Source organism: Eretmochelys imbricata, chromosome 7, assembly GCF_965152235.1.
Source record: "Eretmochelys imbricata isolate rEreImb1 chromosome 7, rEreImb1.hap1, whole genome shotgun sequence".
In the NCBI taxonomy this organism is placed as follows: Eukaryota; Metazoa; Chordata; order Testudines; family Cheloniidae; genus Eretmochelys; species Eretmochelys imbricata.
The window spans coordinates 51,895,802-51,916,691 of record NC_135578.1 but is presented as its reverse complement, the minus strand read 5'-3'; the positions used below and the strand labels follow the sequence as shown (position 1 = coordinate 51,916,691).

The window sequence follows — 20,890 nt, the reverse complement described above, 5'->3', positions numbered from 1 at the left end:
GTATTGTCTTGTCATTATAGTTTCCATTTTGCTATTGTTTGTCTGTATAATCTCTGTCTGGTCCTGTGATTGTTCCTGTCTGCTGTATAATTAATTTTGCTGGGTGTAAACTAATTAAGGTGGTGGGATATAATTGGTTACATAATCATGTTACAATATGTTAGGATTGGTTAGTTAAATTTCAGGAAAATGATTGGTTAAGGTACAGCTAAGCAGAACTCAAGTTTTACTATATAATCTGTAGTCAATGAGGAAGTGACTGGGTGTGGGTGGGCTTGGGCATGGGCATGGGCGTAGGGGGTGTGTGAGATGGGAACAGGGAATGGGGGTAAGAAAATTGGAATCATGTTTTGCTAAAGGGGGAAATGGGAACAGGGAATGGGAGTAAGGAAGTTGGCACCATGTTTGGCTAAGGGTAGGAATGGGAACAGGGACACAGGTGTAAGGCTCTGTGGTGTCAGAGCTGGGAAGGAGGATGCTAAGGAAGGAAACTGGAATCATGCTTGCTGGAAGTTCACCCCAATAAACATCGAATTGTTTGCACCTTTGGACTTTGGGTATTGTTACTCTCTGTTCATGCGAGAAGGACCAGGGAAGTAAGTGGGTGAAGGAATAAGCCCCCTAACAGTCTTCATTTGTGGACCCCTAAAAATTTTCAAATGGAGGTGCGGACTCTTGGAAATCTATTCAATCAATGTTCAAAGTTCTTGATGCCCAGTAGATGGAACCAGCTGAGGTGGCTACAGGGAAGCTATTGATTGGTGTGATAGAATACACTCCTGTGTTCACACCCTCCTGTAATAATCTTTGTACAAAGTAAGTTCATCATTTGAAAACTCATAACTTGCTGATCGATATCATAGAATCATGGAAGATTAGGGTTGGAAGAGGCCTCAGGAGGTCATCTAATCCAACCCCCTGCTCAAAGCAGGACCAACTAAATCATCCCAGACAGGGCTTTGTCAAGCTGGGCCTTAAAAACCTCGAAGGATGGAGAATCCTCCCCCCAGGTAACCCATTCCAGTGCTTCACCACCCTCCTAGTGAAATAGTGTTTCCTAATATCCAGCCTAGACTGCCCCCTCTGCAACTTGAGACCATTGCTCCTTGTTCTGTCATCTGCCAGCACTTAGAACAGCCGAGCTCCATCCTCTTTGGAACCCACCTTCAGGTAGTTGAAGGCTGCTATCAAATCCCCCCTCACTCTTCTCTTCTGCAGACTAAACAAGCCCAGTTCCCTCAGCCTCTCCTTATAAGTCATGTGCCCCAGCCCCCTGATCATTTTCGCTGCCCTCCGCTGGACTCTCTCCAATTTGTCCACATCCTTTCTGTAGTGGGGGGCCCAAAACTGGACACAATGCTCCAGGTGTGCCTCACCAGTGCCGAATAGAGGGGAGTAATCACTTCCCTCAATCTGCTGGCAATGCTCCTACTAATGCAGCCCAGTATGCCGTTAGCCTTCTTGGCAACAAGGGCACACTGCTGACTCATATCCAGCTTCTCAGCCACTGTAATCCCCAGGTCCTTTTCTGCAGAACTGCTGCTTAGCCAGTCGGTCCCCGTCTGTAGCAGTGCATGGGATTCTTCCGTCCTAAGTGCATGACTCTCACTTGTCCCTGTTGAACCTCATCAGATTTCTTTTGGCCCAATCCTCTGGACCCTATCCCTACCCTCCAGCGTATCTATCTCTCCCCCCAGCTTAGTGTCATCTGCGAACTTGCTGAGGGTGTAATCCATCCCATCATCCAGATCATTAATAAAGATGCTGAACAAAACCGGCCCCAGGGGTACTCTGCTTGATACCGGCTGCCAACTAGACATCAAGCAGTCTATCATTACCTGTTGAGCCCGAGGATCTAGCCAGCTTTCTTTCCACCTTATAGTCCATTCATCCAATCCATACTTTTTTAACTTACTGGCAAGAATACTGTGGAGACTGTATCAAAAGCATAGCTAAAGTCAAGTTATATCACGTCCACTGCTTTCCCCATATCCACAGAGCCAGTTATCTCACCATAGAAGGCAATCAGGTTGGTCAGGCATGACTGCCCTTGGTGAATCTATGCTGACTGTTCCTGATCACCTTCCTCTCCTCCAAGTGCTTCAAAATGGTTTCCTTGAGGACCTGCTCCATGATTTTGCTGGGGACTGAGGTGAGGCTGACCAGTCTGAAGTTCCCCGGGTTCTCCTTCTTCCCTTTTTTAAAAAGATGGGCACTATATTTGCTTTTTTCCCATCGTCTGGGACTTCCCCCAATTGCCATGAGTTTTCAAAGATAATGGCCAATGGCTCTACAATCACATCAGCCAATTCCCTCAGCACTTCGGATGCATTAGATCTGGACCCATGGACTTGTGCAGGTCCAGCTTTTCTAAATAGTCCTTAACCTGTTCTTTCACCACTGAAGGCTACTCGCACCTCCTCCCCATGCTGTTTTGCCCAGGACAGCAGTGTGGGAGCTGACCTTGTCTGTGAAGATCAGGGCAGAAAAAGCAATGACTACTTCAGTTTTTTCCACATCATCTGTCACTATGCTGCCTTCCCCCATTCATTAAGAGTCCCACACTTTTCCTGACCTTTTTCGTGTTGCTAAAATACCTGTAGAAACCCTTCTTGTTACCCTTCACATCCCTTGCTAGTTGCAACTCCAGTTGTGTTTTGGCTTTCCTGATGACACCCCTGCATGCTCGAGCAATATTTTTATACTCTTCCCTAGTCATCTCTCCAAGCTTCCACCTCTTGTAAGCTTCCTTTTTGTGTTTAAGCTCACCGAAGATTTCACTGTTAAGCCAAGCTGGCCGCCTGCCATATTTGCTATTTTTTCTGCACATCAGGACGGTTCCTGCGCACTCAATAAGGCTTCTTTAAGATAAAGCCAGCTTGGTAAAGCTGTAAAATACAGCCAGCTTGCTGAAGTGTGATACCATACTTGGTATACCACACTTCGTAAAGAAAGTGTGATACCATAAAATATCATGGTAAAGTGCATATAGCAACATTAGAGGTTAAGTTATGAACATAAGCTGAAATCATGATTGAAGTATGTTTACCAGGTAGGTCAGGGGAGTAGTTAAACCAGTGTCTCAAAGACCAAGGGCAAGCTGACACTCCAGCCAGTTGTCAACTAAGAGGATGGGCCACTAACTACAAAGTGGTCATTCTTTGGTCAGAAAGCAGGGCAGGGAAAAAGATTTGCATCTGGGCAAAGAGAAAGCCTGGTGTCCCTTCCTCCAGCAGACTGCCAGTCTCCTGGTTCTCAGCCGGAAATACTGTACTTTTCAAAGAGGAAATATATGGGGAAAACCAAAGACACCCCTCTTTGTCCCCATCTATCTCTGGCATTGCACTGAAGACGACAAAGGAAAACAGCCACTGGACATTGAGGGAAGGGAGCCTGACCTAAAGAGTTTGGTCAGTAATGGAGCTGGAACCATGTGATGAGAAACTTTGCTTAGAATCTAATAGAGTTTAAGTAAGCACTAGAAAGTGTTCTTATCTTTATTTTTTTTGTAACCATTTCTGACTTTTATGCCTCATTACTTGTACTCACTTAAAATCTCTCTGTTAATAAAAAGAAAAGGAGTACTTGTGGCACCTTACAGACTAACCAATTTATTTGAGCATAAGCTTTCGTGAGCTACAGCTCACTTCATCGGATGCGTACTGTGGAAAGTGTAGAAGATCTTTTTATACACACAAAGCATGAAAAAATACCTCCCCCCACCCCACTCTCCTGCTGGTAATAGCTTATCTAAAGTGACCACTCTCCTTACAATGTGTATGATAATCCAGTTGGGCCATTTCCAGCACAAATACAGGTTCTCTCTCCCCCCCCACCGCCCCGACACACACACAAACCCACTCTCCTGTTGGTAATAGCTTATCTAAAGTGACCACTCTCCTTACAATGTGTATGATAATCAAGGTGGGCCATTTCCAGCACAAATCCAGGGTTTAACAAGAACGTCTGTTCAGCACGGGCTGAAAAGCAGCATCACTTGCCCCATAACCTCAGCCATGCGGAACACAATGCCATCCACAGCCTCAGAAACAACTCTAACATCATAATCAAAAAGGCTGACAAAGAAGGTGCTGTTGTCATCATGAATAGGTCGGAATATGAACAAGAGGCTGCTAGGCAGCTCTCCAACACCACTTTCTACAAGCCATTACCCTCTGATCCCACTGAGAGTTACCAAAAGCAACTACAGCATTTGCTCAAGAAACTCCCTGAAAAAGCACAAGATCAAATCCGCACAGACACACCCCTGGAACCACGACCTGGGATATTCTATCTGCTACCCAAGATCCATAAACCTGGAAATCCTGGGCGCCCCATCATCTCAGGCATTGGCACCCTGACAGCAGGATTGTCTGGCTATGTAGACTCCCTCCTCAGGCCCTACGCTACCAGCACTCCCAGCTACCTTTGAGACACCACTGACTTCCTGAGGAAACTACAATCCATCGGTGACATTCCTGATAACACCATCCTGGCCACTATGGATGTAGAAGCCCTCTACACCAACATTCCACACAAAGATGGACTACAAGCTGTCAAGAACACTATCCCCAATAATGTCACGGCTAACCTGGTGACTGAACTTTGTGACTTTGTCCTTACCCATAACTATTTTACATTTGGGGACAATGTATACCTTCAAATCAGTGGCACTGCTATGGGTACCCGCATGGCCCCACAGTATGCCAACATTTTTATGGCTGACTTAGAACAACGCTTCCTCAGCTCTCCGTCCCCTAACGCCCCCTACTGTACTTGCTTAGACATCTTCATCATCTGGACGCATGGAAAAGAAGCCCTTGAGGAATTCCACCATGATTTCAACAATTTCCATCCCACCATCAACCTCAGCCTGGTCCAGTCCACATAAGAGATCCACTTCCTGGACACTACAGTGCTAATAAACGATGGTCACATAAACACCACCCTATACCGGAAACCTACTGACCGCTATTCCTACCTACATGCCTCCAGCTTTCACCCTGACCACACCACACGATCCATCGTCTACAGCCAAGCTCTGCGATACAACCGCATTTGCTCCAACCCCTCAGACAGAGACAAACAGCTACAAGATCTCTGTCAAGCTTTCTTACAACTACAATACCCACCTGCGGAAGTGAAGAAACAGATTGACAGACCCAGAAGAGTTCCCAGAAGTCACCTACTACAGGACAGGCCTAACAAAGAAAATAACAGAACGCCACTAGCCGTCACCTTCAGCCCCCAACTAAAACCCCTCCAACGCATTATTAAGGATCTACAACCTACCCTGAAGGATGACCCAACACACTCTCAAATCTTGGGAGACAGGCCAGTCCTTGCCTATAGACAACCCCCAACCTGAAGCAAATACTCACCAGCAACCACATACCACACAACAGAACCACTAACCCAGGAACCTATCCTTGCAACAAAGCTCGTTGCCAACTGTGCCCACGTATCTATTCAGGGGACATCATCACAGGGCCTAATAACATCAGCCACACTATCAGAGGCTCGTTCACCTGCACATCCACCAATGTGATAGATGCCATCATGTGCCAGCAATGCCCCTCTGCCATGTACATTGGTCAAACTGGACAGTCTCTACATAAAAGAATAAATGGACACAAATCAGATGTCAAGAATTATAACATTCATAAACCAGTCGGAGAATATTTCAATCTCTCTGGTCACGCGATTACAGACATGAAAGTTGCGATATTACAACAAAAAAACTTCAAATCCAGACTCCAGCGAGAGACTGCTGAATTGGAATTCATTTGCAAATTGGATACAATTAACTTAGGCTTGAATAGAGACTGGGAGTGGCTAAGTCATTATGCAAGGTAACCTATTTCCCCTTGTTTTTTCCTACCCTTCCCCCCCCACCCCAGACGTTCTTGTTAAACCCTGGATTTGTGCTGGAAATGGCCCACCTTGATTATCATACACATTGTAAGGAGAGTGATCACTTTAGATAAGCTATTACCAGCAGGAGAGTGGGGTGGAGGGAGGTATTTTTTCATGCTTTGTGTGTATAAAAAGATCTTCTACACTTTCCACAGTATGCATTCGATGAAGTGAGCTGTAGCTCACGAAAGCTTATGCTCAAATAAATTGGTTAGTCTCTAAGGTGCCACAAGTACTCCTTTTCTTTTTGTGAATACAGACTAACACGGCTGTTACTCTGAAATCTGTTAATAAATTTGTTTTATTGTTTCATCTAATGCATGATGTAAAGTGTCTGGGTAACTTCATTTATCAGATAAGCTGGTGTACGTTATACCCTTAAGGGAATAACAAACAGTATTTCTGGACTGTGTGGGAGAGGGCTGGACACTGTGGAATATACATGTCTGGCGGAAAGTTTGGGATTGGGAGTGTGTTGGGGTTACCCTGCAGTAATAATCAAAGATGCTGAGAGGCTGGCAGGCTGCAGTTCACACAAGCATCTGATAGTGACCAACAGACTGGTGGCTGTTTGAAAGCAGTCCATGTTTGAAAGCAGTCCATGTTTGAAAGCAGTCCATGAGGCTACAGCAAGGCATTGCAAAGGCACCCCAGGTTACAGAGCAGGGGTGACACAGCCACTCCCTGGTCTGGATTGCACCCCAATATGCCACAGGGGTATTGATGCTCCTGACGCCAGTAGATGAAGCCAGCTGAGGTGGCTGCAGGGATGCTACTGATTGGGCAGGAAGCCCCACAGGTTCCAAAAGGTCCACCGGTAAGGACCCAGTTCCCAACTATGCTTAGTCCTGAGGTCTCTTCTATAAGCATCCTGCTGGTACTGAGGCAGAAACCACGCTGGGCAGCAACACATCCCTCCTAATGGGACCAGCTAGGATACATAGGATCCCACTTCAGAGTCTGATGAGGAAGAAACCTCTTCTTGTGGTCACAGCCATACCCATTGGTAGCAGTGAAGAAGGCTCAGAATCTGAAGAAAGGGGAGCTGGGGAGACCATCTGTGGCTTTTCCTTGGATGGTCCAGCCCTAACTGGTACCCTGATGGCACAATCCGATGGAGCTGCTTGGTGCAGGGGCGAAGGCACTGGAAGCAGTATCTTGGGGGCAGGGAGAGGCTTTTGAACTGCTGGTGACGGCAACACAGAGGTTTAACAACCCTCTCGTAGCCTCAAATGCCTTAGGGGTAGACAGTAACCGGAAGACACACTGTGGTGCAAGGAGATGCCGACTAACGTGCTTCAGGAGTCAGTCTCAACAGGCCTGCGCTGGGCTTTGAAGACAACAAAATCCCCTGTTTAGAGGAATGCTCTGATGAGTGCTTCCTCTTGGAGTGCCCTCCCAAGTCTTCAGACGTAAAGAGGATGAGTTCTTCTGTCGACACACCTAGTATCAACTCCAATTTCTGATGCCTCTGTTACTAACTATGCTGATCCATCTCTTGGTACCGGTTGCCCAGTGGTGAGCTGCTCTTGACCGACACCAAGGTACTCGGTACCTGGACTGAGGCAGATGGCTCAGATGGAGGACACCGTGCCAGTTCCATCAGGAGATATTTTAATCTGGCTGCCCTATCTTTTTTTAGAATGTGGCTTAATGGCCTTACAAATGCCACACCTATCACTCACATGAGCCTCCCCCAAGAACTTAAGGCAGCTGGGGTGAGAGTCATTATTAGGCATTGCCTTGCTGCTAGAGTGTCAGGGCTTGAAGCCTGAAGAGCAAGGCATATCTTCAGTAGTGGGGCCAGTACCCAAACTGGGTGCCATAACCACACAAAGTAACAAAAACAATTATTTTCTGTACTGACTATAGACGGGTACTATTTACAGGTATGGAGTAGAGACTTGCAGAAGCAAGGCCAGGGAGCTCCAAAAACTGTCACAGGGGGTAGGAAGGAACTGAAGGGGGTCGGGGCAGCTCATCCCTTTATGCCTGCATGGTGTGGGTGCTCAGGCTGCCCCAACGGGTAACACTAACAGCTGAAACTCTCCTACACCTATACACTGGAGCGCACAAACACCTACTGTGGAATGGGTATTTGCAATCACTTGAAGAACTGGAGTTTACCTCTATTGCCACCCTGGATACTCTTGGATCCTAAATGTGGTTAATCTGCAACAGCAGCATGTGACTGCATACGTACATGCCTGTCGGTTGTAAATGAGGGTAGGTTTGTGTCAGTTTTCTCCCTCCCGACATGCACACTGCAATCAAAATCTCACTTTAAGAGGTCTGCAGACCCTAGCATGAGAAAGTAGAAACATTTCCCCATGCTTACCTGAAAGTTTCCTTTCTCTCAGCAGTAAGGTCCACAGATCCAGACCAGACACAGAGCAGATCATTCTCAGTTACAAACTGGGACCCCAATTCAGGATTTAAGTCAATAAGAAATGTTCAAGTTCCTGTTAAGCTCTGCAGAACATAACTGTAATATCTTTCAAGTGTTCCGGAAGTGAATTCTGAACTAGTCTACTGACCAGACAAACTATCTTTTGCTGTGCAAGTTCTCAAACTGGCTAGGTTTTCAGGGAAGGGGCAAATCCCACTGCCAGGGACTGACAGCTCTGGTTCTGCCTCCTGAGGAAGTAGGCTGAAGGCCCACTGGAATGGATCTGTAGACCTTATTATTAGAAGTTTTCAGGCAAATGGATAAATTTTCCTCTTCCATACTGGACTCGGATTCTAGGAGGGGGCTGCTCTTGCATTCTGTATCACCATCTCTGCATTTCCTTAACTCCAGCTAGAGATCACATCATTAACCTTTGAAGAAGCAAACTACTGACCTGTGACTCTTGTTCATCAAACAGCAGCTTCCGGGTGTCTGGATCCAAGTCAATAGCAAGGGTGGCATAGGCTGCAGGACAGAACAACGAGTCAGGGTTGCTGTCAGCATACTACTGAAGGGAGAGCTAAGAGTTACAGAGGATACCTACAATTCAGTTTTAGAAGTTTCCCCTCCGTCGTAATTGAGTTTATCTCAGAGGTCCCATAGGAGTTCACAAGGCTAAAGGTGAACAGATGCTTCTTGTGATGCTGCCCTTCCTTCCCCAGCAAATCATGTGCACAACCCTCTGACTGGCAGGAATCTGTTTCTGAGGCTTTTTCCCTGCCCTCCTCATCTCCATCCTGATGTTCCATCTCTTCAACTGGTGAGAATTAAAAACAACAAGTACAATATTACATGCTCTGTAGCCTTTATAGAGACACAATTACCTCACCGAGAACCATGCTGTGTGAGCTCGTTAGGAGAGGCACACTCTGCTACATGACACACAAATGAAAGTGAAGATGTGGCAGAAGCTGCTTTACAACAAACCAACTAAAAACAGCAGATTCACACTTTAAAGAAGAAATTTGCATTTGCTAATCAGTTGCACCTGAAAGGCGTTTTTTTCCTATTGAGGGATCTAGGTAATACAACCTGGGTTTTACCATCTCAGATTCCTAGACTCTAAAGGGGACCATTGTGATCACATAATCTTACCTCCTGTATTACACAGGCACAGGGACTTCCCTGAATTAATTCCTGTTTGAACTAAGGCAGATCTTTAGAAAAACATCCAATCTAGATTTGAAAGTTGCCGGTAATTGAAAATCTCACAAGTGGGTCATTGCAACCTCCACAGCCCCGGCCCCTTTCAAATCCAATCCATTCAAAATGCTGGGGCTAATTCTCCACCTGACACAAAATTCAGAGCACATCAGTCCCCATGAGTCCGCTCTTTGGGGAGAAGCTGCATGGAAGAAAGAACAATGGATGCTGGTGGGAGAAGAGGGAAAGCCGTGATCAAGAGCGGCATCATTAGTGCACTAAAGAGGACAGAGGGGCTAATTTGTGAAGGGTCCTGAAGGTAAGGACAAAACAGGTATTTTGTTCCTGTGAAGAACACCAGGTGGACACTGGGCTACAAGTCATGCCAGTTAGCATAGCTGACAGTATGCTCCAGCAGTGTCCCAACAGAGGAGTGGCAGGGGTTCAGTGGGGTCTGTCCTCTCAGCAGAGGAAGACGGGTAGGTCCAAGGGAGGTAGCTCCCCTTTTCTACAGCAAGGCAGCATGTCTCTTGTTTTAAGTTCTTCCCTATCCCCTATTCCCACAATTACTCTCATGGCAGCACAGGAGGATCCTCTGGTGGCAGCGTGTCCACAGAAGTGTAGATGTGCAACAGGCTGTAGGGCTCTGCCCAGGCGTGAGCCCCTGTAGCTTTAGACTGCTGGGCGCTGGGCACTCTCTCACTTGATTACACCACAGTGCCCTCACAGGACCCCTTCCTTTCCCTTCTGCTGCTCAGCCACCTGCTTTAATGAGCCATTAGAACGTCTGATAGAGATCAGGGACAAGAGACTACTAGTGTAGCAGAAGACTAATGCACTACACCTGGTTCTTCAAATACACAAACTTGACATACTGCACTGTGTAACCAGAGGAGTTTGAGATTTTGTGGGCCATTGTTATCACACATGCAGATCAGAAGCCCTCTCCAATAATGTGATTTAATCACAGTGTAGAACCAAACATTCCATTAAAGTCCGCAATCCACAACAATAATGCAATAAAGCAGAAAATTAAAAGCGGATAGAGGTAGTCTGAATGACCTTCTAGCAAAGCTTCTCCAATCCAAATGATTAAATTTTACCTTCGCAGCCACCACTGGAGCCATTGCAGATCCCACTGTCCAGGCATACACTAGAATATTCTTTTGTCAGAGGGAATTTAATGTAGTGGCTAAACAAAGAAAATGTATTCTTGTTAGGACATTCATGTGGGTGCCCAATGCCAGAATGCCTGGGTCCCCGACATCAGTGGTTCTCAACCAAGGGTATGTGTACCCCTGGGGGTACGCACAAGTCTTCCAGGGAATACATCAACTCATCTAGATATTTGCCTAGTTTTACAACAGGCTACATAAAAAGCAGAAGCAAAGTCAGTACAAAACAAGATTTCACACAGACAATGACTTGTATACAATGCTCTATATACTAGACACGGAAATGTAAGTACAGTATTTATATTCCAATTGATTTATTTGATAATTATATGATAAAAATGAGAACGTAAGCAATGTTTCAGTACTAGTGTGCTGTGATACTTTTGTATTTTTATGTCTGATTTTATGAACAAGTAGTTTTTAAGTGAGGTGTAACTTGGAAGTACACAAGACAAGTCAGACTCCTGAAAGGGGTACAGTCATCTGGAAAGGTTGAGAGCCACTGCTGTACATCTATTAAAGACAATGAACAACAAGCCTGAGTGTCCACAGAACCAAATCAAAACAAACCACCATGTACAGCAGCCCTGGCTTCAACAGGAGAAAACTCAGGCTTACACAGTGTTTTTGAAAATCCTACCCAAAAGTCTTTACAGTTTTATCTCTGCAATTGAATGACAGTAAAGGGAATATCATTATTACATATGCTGATTGCCAGTATATCTGAACATTTTAATGGGGGGCCTCTGCATGTATACATACACACACACACGGTTATTTTCTTTTCTTTCTTTCCTCTGGGGGCGTGTGTGGAAGAAGGAAGGTGGGGGTAGGTCTTTCAGACTCTGCCCCATTTCTTTTGATTTTTGTTTTTTTTACCCTTCTCTTTCATGAAGTTTTTTGGCTTCAGCTGAAGGAGGCAGACACTGTGGCAACATCTTTGTTGAAAGAAAACAACTAGAAAATTCAAGCAGAGGAGCCAATCAGAGCAGAGGGATTATAGCAGTCAATTGGAGTAGACAGTTGCCTTAATTATCATAAAACGATTATGCAAGTCCCTTCACTCTGAATGGCTAATGGTGGCCTGTCAGCCAGAGAACAAGGGTTTACATACAACTTAGTTATTAAGAAATAACCACTGCAGAAATCATGCAAATCAAAGGGAGCATGGTCACAGGGAAAAGCTGTGGAGCTCTGGGCCAGAAACTGGGCAGCTTCCTGACCTCAGAGGGGTTGAGACAGACCCACTACAGTATAACCGCATGAGCTAATACTAGAATTTTGTATGAACATCCCCACTGCCATGCCTGTACTTACCCAATCTGCTCCAAGACAACCTTGTACAAGTGATCCAGAGTGAGCTTGTGTTTGGGCACAGATATTAGTAGTGGCTGCCCACAAAGAACAGTCCCTGAAGAAGTGCTGGACTGTCTTATTCTTTTTTCTCTGAAGTATACAGAAAGAGTGATGCACTCAGCACCATCCTCGCTTGACTTGCAAACTTCATATCTGTTTGAAAGAAAGAAATGGGTGAGTTCTACCCCTAAAGCACAGTGGGCAGACAGAAGCAATACTAATTAACTCTAGCAAGGGTTCTGCAAAAGATTCACACTTGGGAAGGACAAGAAGGGTTCTCAAACTTTTGGCACATTATGGACCACACCTTAACAGAGAGATTCTCTCATGGACACCTCCCAGGCACTGAGGATTGTGCAGACCACTATCCCTGCCCCTTTGCCCAGACCCCTGCTGTCTCCCTCGCCTCCTGCAGAACATTGCTGTGGTGACTACAGATATTGTTTATGTTAAAAAGCACCATTAGGAAAATACATATTGGTAACTGACTCTAATGTGATAAACGTTTTGTCCCTTTTGAAAAAAAGTTAACCACACCATCTCCTTCATGTACCCGCATAACAAACAGCATATATTCCTTGCCAAATTCTTCTGGTTGCCCCCCCGTCCACACATGAAATCAACATTTACCTCAGCCTTATCCAAACTGAGCCTGAGAAGGCCAGCCCTCTTCCATGCTTCAATCTCATACAGACCTTGGGTCCTTTGTTCCACTGCACGAGTAGGTTCAGAAGTAATGGGGACACAGAGCTAAGCATCATATTCAAACTAAAGTACTGCAACCCATATTTCAATAACTATCCCAGCACACTTCTATACCAGAGGGGCAACAAGCTGTAACTTTACAGTACTTTGCAGTAAACAGCCTTAAAAGCAACTGCCCAAAACTACCCACCAGAATAAACGAGTAGAGCCACTCAGGAGGAGCTCTACCTGCTCCTACTAGGAACCACAGACGTGTCAGCAAGACTTATATCCCATGGTGTTAAAGGCAGCTGACAGATCTTTAAGAATCAGCATTTGCCGCTTCTCAATTCATTGAGACTTTCAAAAGGCCTTTCACAAAGTCCCTCAAAAAAGCTACTAAAGAAACTAAATGGTCATGATGAAAAAGGCAAAATATCGTTTATGGGTCAAAAACTGTCTAAAAAAAGGAAAACAGAATAAGAATAAATGTCCGGTTTACATCTTGACAAAGGTTAACACTGGTGCCACAAGGTAGAATACCAATGTTTAATATACTTATTATTTAACTATCTGGAAAAAAGGGGCAAGCATCAAAGTGGCAAAATTTGCACATGACAAAATTATTTAGTTTAGTCAAGAACAAAGGAGCATTAGGACCTTTAGAGGTACCCAGCATAGTTACGTGAATGGACAAAATGATGTCAGCACATACTCAGTTTTGACAAATACAATACACACACACATTGGAGAGAATAATATGAATTGTTCATACATCTTAAAAGGTTCTAAATTAACTACATCAACCCAGCAAAGGGACTGGGTATCACTGTAGACAGCTCAATGTGCAGCAATGGCTAAAAAACCCCAGTGTTTTATGTAATGGAATAAAGAATAACAAGGAAAATAGCATTATCGTATCTTACAAAGGATTCTGCAGAATTAGAGAGGGCAGAGAAGAGTAATGAGACTGACTAGGGGCCTGAATAAAGTCTCCGATGAAGAGACTGCAAAGACCAGGATTGTTACCCTATAGGAGGATACAATAAAAGTAAACAAAACAATGCGTGACCTAGAGAGGAAGGTTGGGAGCTTTTATTCACCCTCTCTCATGATACCTGAGCAAGGGGACAGCCAGTGAAACTAAAAAGTGGCAAATTCAAAACTAATCACAAGAAGCGCAATGGACAATTAGCCTGTAGAACTGATCATAACAGGACATTACGGAGGCCAAGAGCTTGATAAAATTAAAAAAAATTAGACATTTATTACGGTAATGAGAATATCCAAAGTTGTTATAGCAAATATTAAACATACAGATTAGTTTTGGAAAGGAACTAAAACCTCATTTCAGGACATGAGTCAATTGCTAATTGAGAAGGTTAGGAAAATCTTGCCAGAACTGCCTACTGCAGAGTTTCTCACACCTTGCTTAGAAACATCTGGTATAAGCTACTGCTAGAGAAAAGACACCGGACTAGCTGGATCACTGACTGATCTGATCCAGACTGACAAAATTGCTATGTCCTTATCATGGTACTAGGTCAGAAGCTTCTGCACCCAAATCGATGTTTTAGAAACCAGGAACTTTTTGGAATAAAAATCACAGCATGTGGTAAGACAGAGAAAGCCGAATAAAGTGGTTCATGATATGGCAAACACACATTTTATAAAAATGTGCACATAAGTTAAAGTGTAAGTTAAAGGTGACCTGCAAATCAACTCGGCAAAGTTGCATCAACTTTAACAATACAATATACTGAATGCCCCCATTAGCCAGGCTACAAGAATGGGGGTATTCAGAATATTAATCACTTGAAAAGCTTTCGTTTTAGGTCCCATGACCTAAGAAGAAATTTAAATTAAACAAAAAACCCCAAACCAAAAACTATAAGACTTTGCAAAACTGTGCAATGTACTTTTTAAAAAGTCACTTACCTGACCCCTTGTAGGCCGGCTCCATGCTCCAGCAGGATCCCTGGGTGATGTGACATCACCAGCATGGTACATGCTGGGGCGTTACATCGGAGCGGGAGCCGGAAGCCCTAGTGGGGCTGGACATCATGGGACCTAAGAAAAAAAGATAGTAAGTGTTCTGGTTATGTACTGAATGCCCTCTTCTGTTTAGCCTGGAGAATGAGGGCATTCAGCACAAACACCTGATGGCATTTTGTCAGATTGATTTGCAGACCACCTTTACATAGTCATATTCTGATCACATGCCACAGAGATCTCACTATTCTTTCAGCAGGAATAACATTCCTCCAGAGAACAATTTACGGTGCTATGGGAAGTGGAAATACTCCCACAGAGCAACACTTTGGACACAAGGCCCTTGTGTGCATTTCCAAGGGCCTTATGAGAAGTTCTATTTTATTTAAACCCACACTCCTTGCTTCAAAAAGCATCTCCCCCTCTACAGTTTATATGCTCCAATTGTCAATTACTATACCATTGGTTTGTATGGAACTGTCTCAATTATACATTGAAACCTACTGTCATAAGGGGGAGAGCGTATGAGTAAGGAGACCTGTGAAAGAAACTACTTTCAGAGAATTCCAGTGCCACTCTCTCCCTTTCCTCACAAAATTGACCTGCAAAGGAAAACAAGGCACTCGTACCTTCTTTCCACTTTAAGGTGGATACAGAAGACTAAGGTTGCATTTGGTTTTGTTTTAAGCTAGAAGTTTTTTTTTTTTAAAACATAAGATATTTAGGTCTTGCCTGTCCTGGAAGGCTCTATTGTTACTAGAGAAGTAGCGAAACAATGACATCATAAGAACCAAGATACTGGAAGCTGAACAACCAAGAGGAAAAAGGCTTTTAGTTCATCTGCCCAAAATTCTAGTTTGTTTTTTGTTAAGGCCTATTTAATTTAAACTCCAAATGAAGTTTTGGGAGAAAAGATCCTTTTGTTAAAGATTCAACACCCCCAAAAGTTCAATTAAGCTTTGAGAATTCACAATGTACATGTCTTGAGATGTCCCAGAAGTCTTCCAGGAAATCCATGAAACACCAGAGTTGATATTCCAGATATTTTTAAGGTAAAAAACAGAAATAATCACCTGCCCCCAAAAGACCCAACACAAAACAAAGCTTTTCAGGTTTTGGTTAGCCATAATAAAGGGACCAAGGGGAAAAAAAAAAAGCCTCATATCCAGGATTTTAAAAATACTTTCCAGTGTATCTTTCAAAACCAAGCATTTTATCTTCCACACACCAGCGGTTTTGAGAAGTACAATTGGGATTAAAACGTCGGCACTAACACAAGACATCCTTTGTTAAACAGTTATGTGGAAAAAGAAGTGTAGTGTCCTCTATCCTCTACCTCCATGAGCCTCCGAATGCTCTCCCTGACAAAGTGCCTGTTTGGCAATGTAACTGTACATTGCCCTGTGTACAGCGAGACCTGTTCCAATGCTTTCTGGTCAAAGCCCTCATCTGACACTTAAGGGATCCTGCTGACAAAAGCAACAGAAAGAAAGTCGTAATTGTACTGTCACACTCTGCGCTTCACTGAAGGGAGGTGACACATCCCCAGGGTACAATCTGAACTGTGGAATCACTAGCTCGGAACTCTCTAGCTCGGGACACCTCTTACGCTGCTTGGCGAGTGAAAAGCAGTCCCTCCAGGCTTTTCTCTCACACAGCCATCAGCATATAAAGGCACATCCAGGAAAGTTACATGAATGTTCTCCCAGCCACTCGTGAACTCTATACAGGAAGATACTCCGATTAACTAGTCCACCACTCCATCAAAGGGTAATGGATATGCACCAGCCTTTGTTAACCTGAGTAGAGATTCCCCAAATACTTCCATCAAAGCACACTGGTTTAAATAAAATATTAAAACAGGTTTATTAACTATAGAAAGATAGATTTTAAGTGATTATAACTGGTAAAGGCATAAAAGTCAGAATTGGTTACAAAAGGAACTAAAATAATGTTGCAATCTAATTCCTAAACATAACCAAGGATATTCAACAGGCTGTCTCCTTCCAGCCTGGGACCACCCCTCCCAGCTCAATGATGCTCCCCTTTTGTCTTTTAAATGCTAATGCTGCCGTGAGGAGAGATGGGGAAGGAGAGGTAATGAAAAAGCCATTGTCTTTTATTTTATACCTTCCTACTCTCCTGAAGGAATACCCTCCTGCTGGGGTGCAAGACATACAGTCTGTGGTATATGTGAGATGTGAAGTGTACCTCTGGTGAATTGCAAATTTCTTGCTTATACCTTCTGTGTATGTGCTGTTTGGAGAACGACATGTAAGGCCTCGGTCTACAGTCCTCTGTTATCTCTAAGGAGCTAGTCTGTGGGCATTTTCCAGGACTTTCAATATGTTTCAGTAACAAACATATAGCAAAATCTCATAACTCCATATACAACATTAATGCAGAAATGTTATGGGACAATGATGTTCAGCAAATTATGACTTTTCAAATGATGACTCATGAGGCATGCTTTGTACAAAATATCATATAAAAGGGGTGAATATGAGGTTACAGGGTGTTACTTGGGTACAGGGTGTCAAAGGAGGCTGTTCTACATTTCCTATAGATCCCTCCTTCCATCTGCAAAATGAACACTGGGTGCTAATTAACAACATTTATTGAATTCAAAACTCCAGAATCATGAAACTCAAGTCCACCAAGAGTGATTCTGTTCTCCTATCTGCAGACCTAACTTAACTTTCTTTATTGATTCTCTCTTCAAAACAATGCTGGATAGATGTTACAAAGAATTGACCATTTAGGAGGGAAAATGTTCCTTTTTTGGATCCACCTCATGAAACAGTACTGGGATAAGAAGAAAAGAAAAAACTGCCAGGCCAGGTTTTCTAAGGACCCTAGAACTCGATATCACTTGAGCAACGAACTTTGGATTACATAAAACAAATGCATACATGTGGTCCTTGATTTCAGTGTTCCGGAGGATAATTCTCACAGGGTTGCCCAGGGTCTCATATCCACCACAACAGCCCTATGATTATTCCTGGTGTTCTCAGATATCAACCATATTCACAGGCACATTTAGTAACATTAAATATCTTTTGTTTCTGGCAGTGCCCACAATGCATTAGGCAATTTCCAGATGCTATGAAAGGACTGTCCCTTCCGGAAGGGCTCACAATCTAAATAACAGATTTAATCTGTGGCATGGAACTAGAGACAGAGCTGTAGGAAAGTTATACCTCCTTCAGGCTCAGATTAGAGCCACTCTCTCCACACCAACAGAATTTACAGATGAATGGAGCCTGAAGGACTCCAGACTCTTCAAGAATTACACCCCCCAACCAGTGAATTCAATGGGAACTGCTGGGCGGCTGGCACTTTTGAAAGTCCAGCCATTTATTTAGGGTTTTAAATATGGATTTGGGGCCCTATATTTAGGGCACCCATTTTTGAAAATCTTGGACTGATTAATTCTCAAAAATGCCTGGGAGATCGGCTGCAAGCGAGTGAGTAAGCACACAACAAAGCAAGTATAGTACAACTCAAAACGTACTTTGTTTATTCAACAAATGTAGTTTAACTTCCACTTCTTCAGAATATACTAGTGAGTACTATGGAGTATGTTTTGCACACAATGAAGTTTGTCACTGAATTTTTGGTGGAAAGTAAGGTCAGACCACTGGTGTGCAAGAGTGACTTATGAAATGCACAGATTAGTAAAATGTCAATTAGCCAAACTTTATGGTACATTTCAGATGCTCTAAAAAAGATTTTTAGTGATTTACTAATCTTTGTAATTAAACATCAGAGAATCTTTTTAACATCAGGAATCATTTCCCCTTTAACCTAAAAACAGAGCCATGTTGCAGGCTGCATTTCATACACTGAAAATCTCAAAAATTCTATTCTGGAGTCCATTAAACCACCAGTAAAGCTTCCGGATTAATTGGAGACAACCCAAAATCCTCCCGGCAAAGATGTCACAGATACCAAAAACCTCCTTCCTCTGTCCCTTTTCCCCCCTCTCAACTTATCATCAGATGAAACTCGCACAGTGAAACTTTGCTTGCTCCACTCCCAGCTCTGCACACTAAATCACAGACCTCAATCTTGGTGCAAAAAAGGTTATTAACAATGGCTCACCTTGATCATCACTACAAAAGTTCCCCCCTCCCCCCCCAGCTCTCCTGCTGGTAATAGCTCACCTTAAGTGATCACTCTCGTTACAGTATGTATGGTAACATCCATTGTTTCATGTTCTCTATGTATATAAATCTCCCCACTGTCTTTTCCACTGAATGCATCCAATGAAGTGAGCTGTAGCTCACGAAAGCTTATGCTCAAATAAATTTGTTAGTCTCTAAGGTGCCACAAGTACTCCTTTTCTTTTTGCGAATACAGACTAACACGGCTGCTACTCTGAAACCTATAATTTTAGGTTATTGCAAACCCACCTTTGCCTTTACTGAACTTTAGGAGATATTTACAATTCTTTTCCATATACAAATGCTTGGAGATCAACAGCTTATTTATTTAGGTCTTTGATTGTCTGTTTTATTAAATGAAGTGTTCATGTTAATTAAACAAATTCCTAAAAAAACTTTATTCCAGTAAGTGATACGCACAAAAAGCTGCAAGGAGAATCCCTCTTTCTTGCTCACCTCCAGGCCCAATTACAGACTATGAAATGCACTTTTAGAAATGGATGTTCTCCAAGATGTGTGGTCCCTATCTGTATTCTATGCACACCATGCACCTGAGTCTGGAAATTTTTAGAAAGCAGTGTCCAAAGGTCTGTATGTGTGCAATTGTTCTCCTCGTGCTCCAAACAAAAAATATAAAGGCCAGTATGGACTGACACCTCTCCAGTTCCTTTCCTTACTATGAATCTGGCTATGATCCACAGCAGAGGACACGTAGAGGAATACAGCTTGGGACCACACATCTCGAAGAACCTCCAGTTACAGGTAAGTAACCACCATTTCTTCTTTGAATCATGGTCCCTATGTGTATTCCACACATGAGAGATTAGTAAGCAGCAGTCAACAGGAAGTGCGTATGAGGATGCAAAGTTATGGCTGTCTGTAATACCGTCGTCCCCACAGCTGTATCTGTATTAGAAGACTGGACCAAAGCGTAGTGTCTTGTGAAGTTGCATAAGGAGCTCCAGCTAGCTGCCCTCCGTATATCTAGTAAAGGTATGTCTCACAAAGACGCCATAGAGGTTGCTTGCACTCTGGTGAAGTGGGCTTTCATTGCCTCTGGGCAAGGTGGGGATATGAGTTCGTTGCTAACAAAGGATGATGCAGCCCGAGATCCATTTAGAATCTTTGCACAGATAGAGCTTGATCTCTCAATCTCTGCTATGGAAATAAAAAGTCTAAGTTTCTTTCTAATTACTTTTGTTCTCAGTAGATAAATGTCCTGTGTCCACTGGACATCTAGGGAGTGAAGTCTCCTCTTTCATCAGGGGTCTGCAGCTTTGGAAAAAATACTAGTAAGTGGACAGTTTGATTCATATGAAACTCTCAAATCACTTTAGGAGTGAATTTTGGGTGGAAGCAAAGAAAGACATTCTCTTTATGAAAAATGGTAAACGGCTGATCTGCTACGAGCGCTCCCAGCTCATTCAGCCTTCTGGCTGATTTGATAGCAACTAGAAAGGCAACGTTCATTGAGAGATCAAACACAGAGCAGATGGCTAATGGTTTGAAAGGAGGTTTGATGAGAAGCAAAAGAGCGAAGTTGAGGTCCCAGGGAGGTGTTGGAAACTCCACCAGTGGAAAAGATCTGAGAAGCCCGTTCAATAATCTAGTCGTCATAGGATGAACGAAGATAGTGTGGTCCTTGATAGGATGAAAAGTGCTGATTGCTGCCCAATGGACCTGTAGGGAACTGACAGAAAAATCCAATGTCTTAATGGTGAGTAGGTAATCAAGGATAGCTGGATCCCAGCAGACTCTGGAGATGACTGGCATTATCGTAATCAGGAAGAGAAATGCTTCCATTTGGCTGAATCCTGGTAGAATACTTCCTGCTATGGTTGAGGATGGATTGAACACTACTGAACATGTGTGCTCTACATCTGATGTCCATCCAAATACCAGGCCTTGAGTTGTAGTGGTGCTGGGTTGGGATGCTTGATTGTGCTGTTGTGTTGCACCAGCAAATCCAGAAATGGTCGGATGTTGATGGGCAGACACGTTGAAATCTT

General features: G+C 43.6%; 1 protein-coding gene across 5 annotated transcripts in view; it reads right to left on the bottom strand.

The window, feature by feature from the left end:
• USP4 (ubiquitin specific peptidase 4) overlaps positions 1–20,890 on the bottom strand; it is a 100,036-nt gene that overhangs the window by 14,886 nt on the left and 64,260 nt on the right. For 4 of the 5 annotated variants that reach the window (XM_077823056.1, XM_077823052.1, XM_077823054.1 and 1 more), the window contains 4 exons: positions 12,001–12,192; positions 10,612–10,700; positions 8,910–9,122; positions 8,760–8,830 (listed from right to left, as the gene is read on the bottom strand). In XM_077823056.1, coding sequence (XP_077679182.1) covers positions 8,760–8,830; positions 8,910–9,122; positions 10,612–10,700; positions 12,001–12,192 — 565 coding nt within the window. Of the gene's footprint in view, positions 1–8,759; positions 8,831–8,909; positions 9,123–10,611; positions 10,701–12,000; positions 12,193–14,661; positions 14,794–20,890 lie in introns of those variants that run through there. The other variant, XR_013346728.1, reaches the window with a different exon arrangement.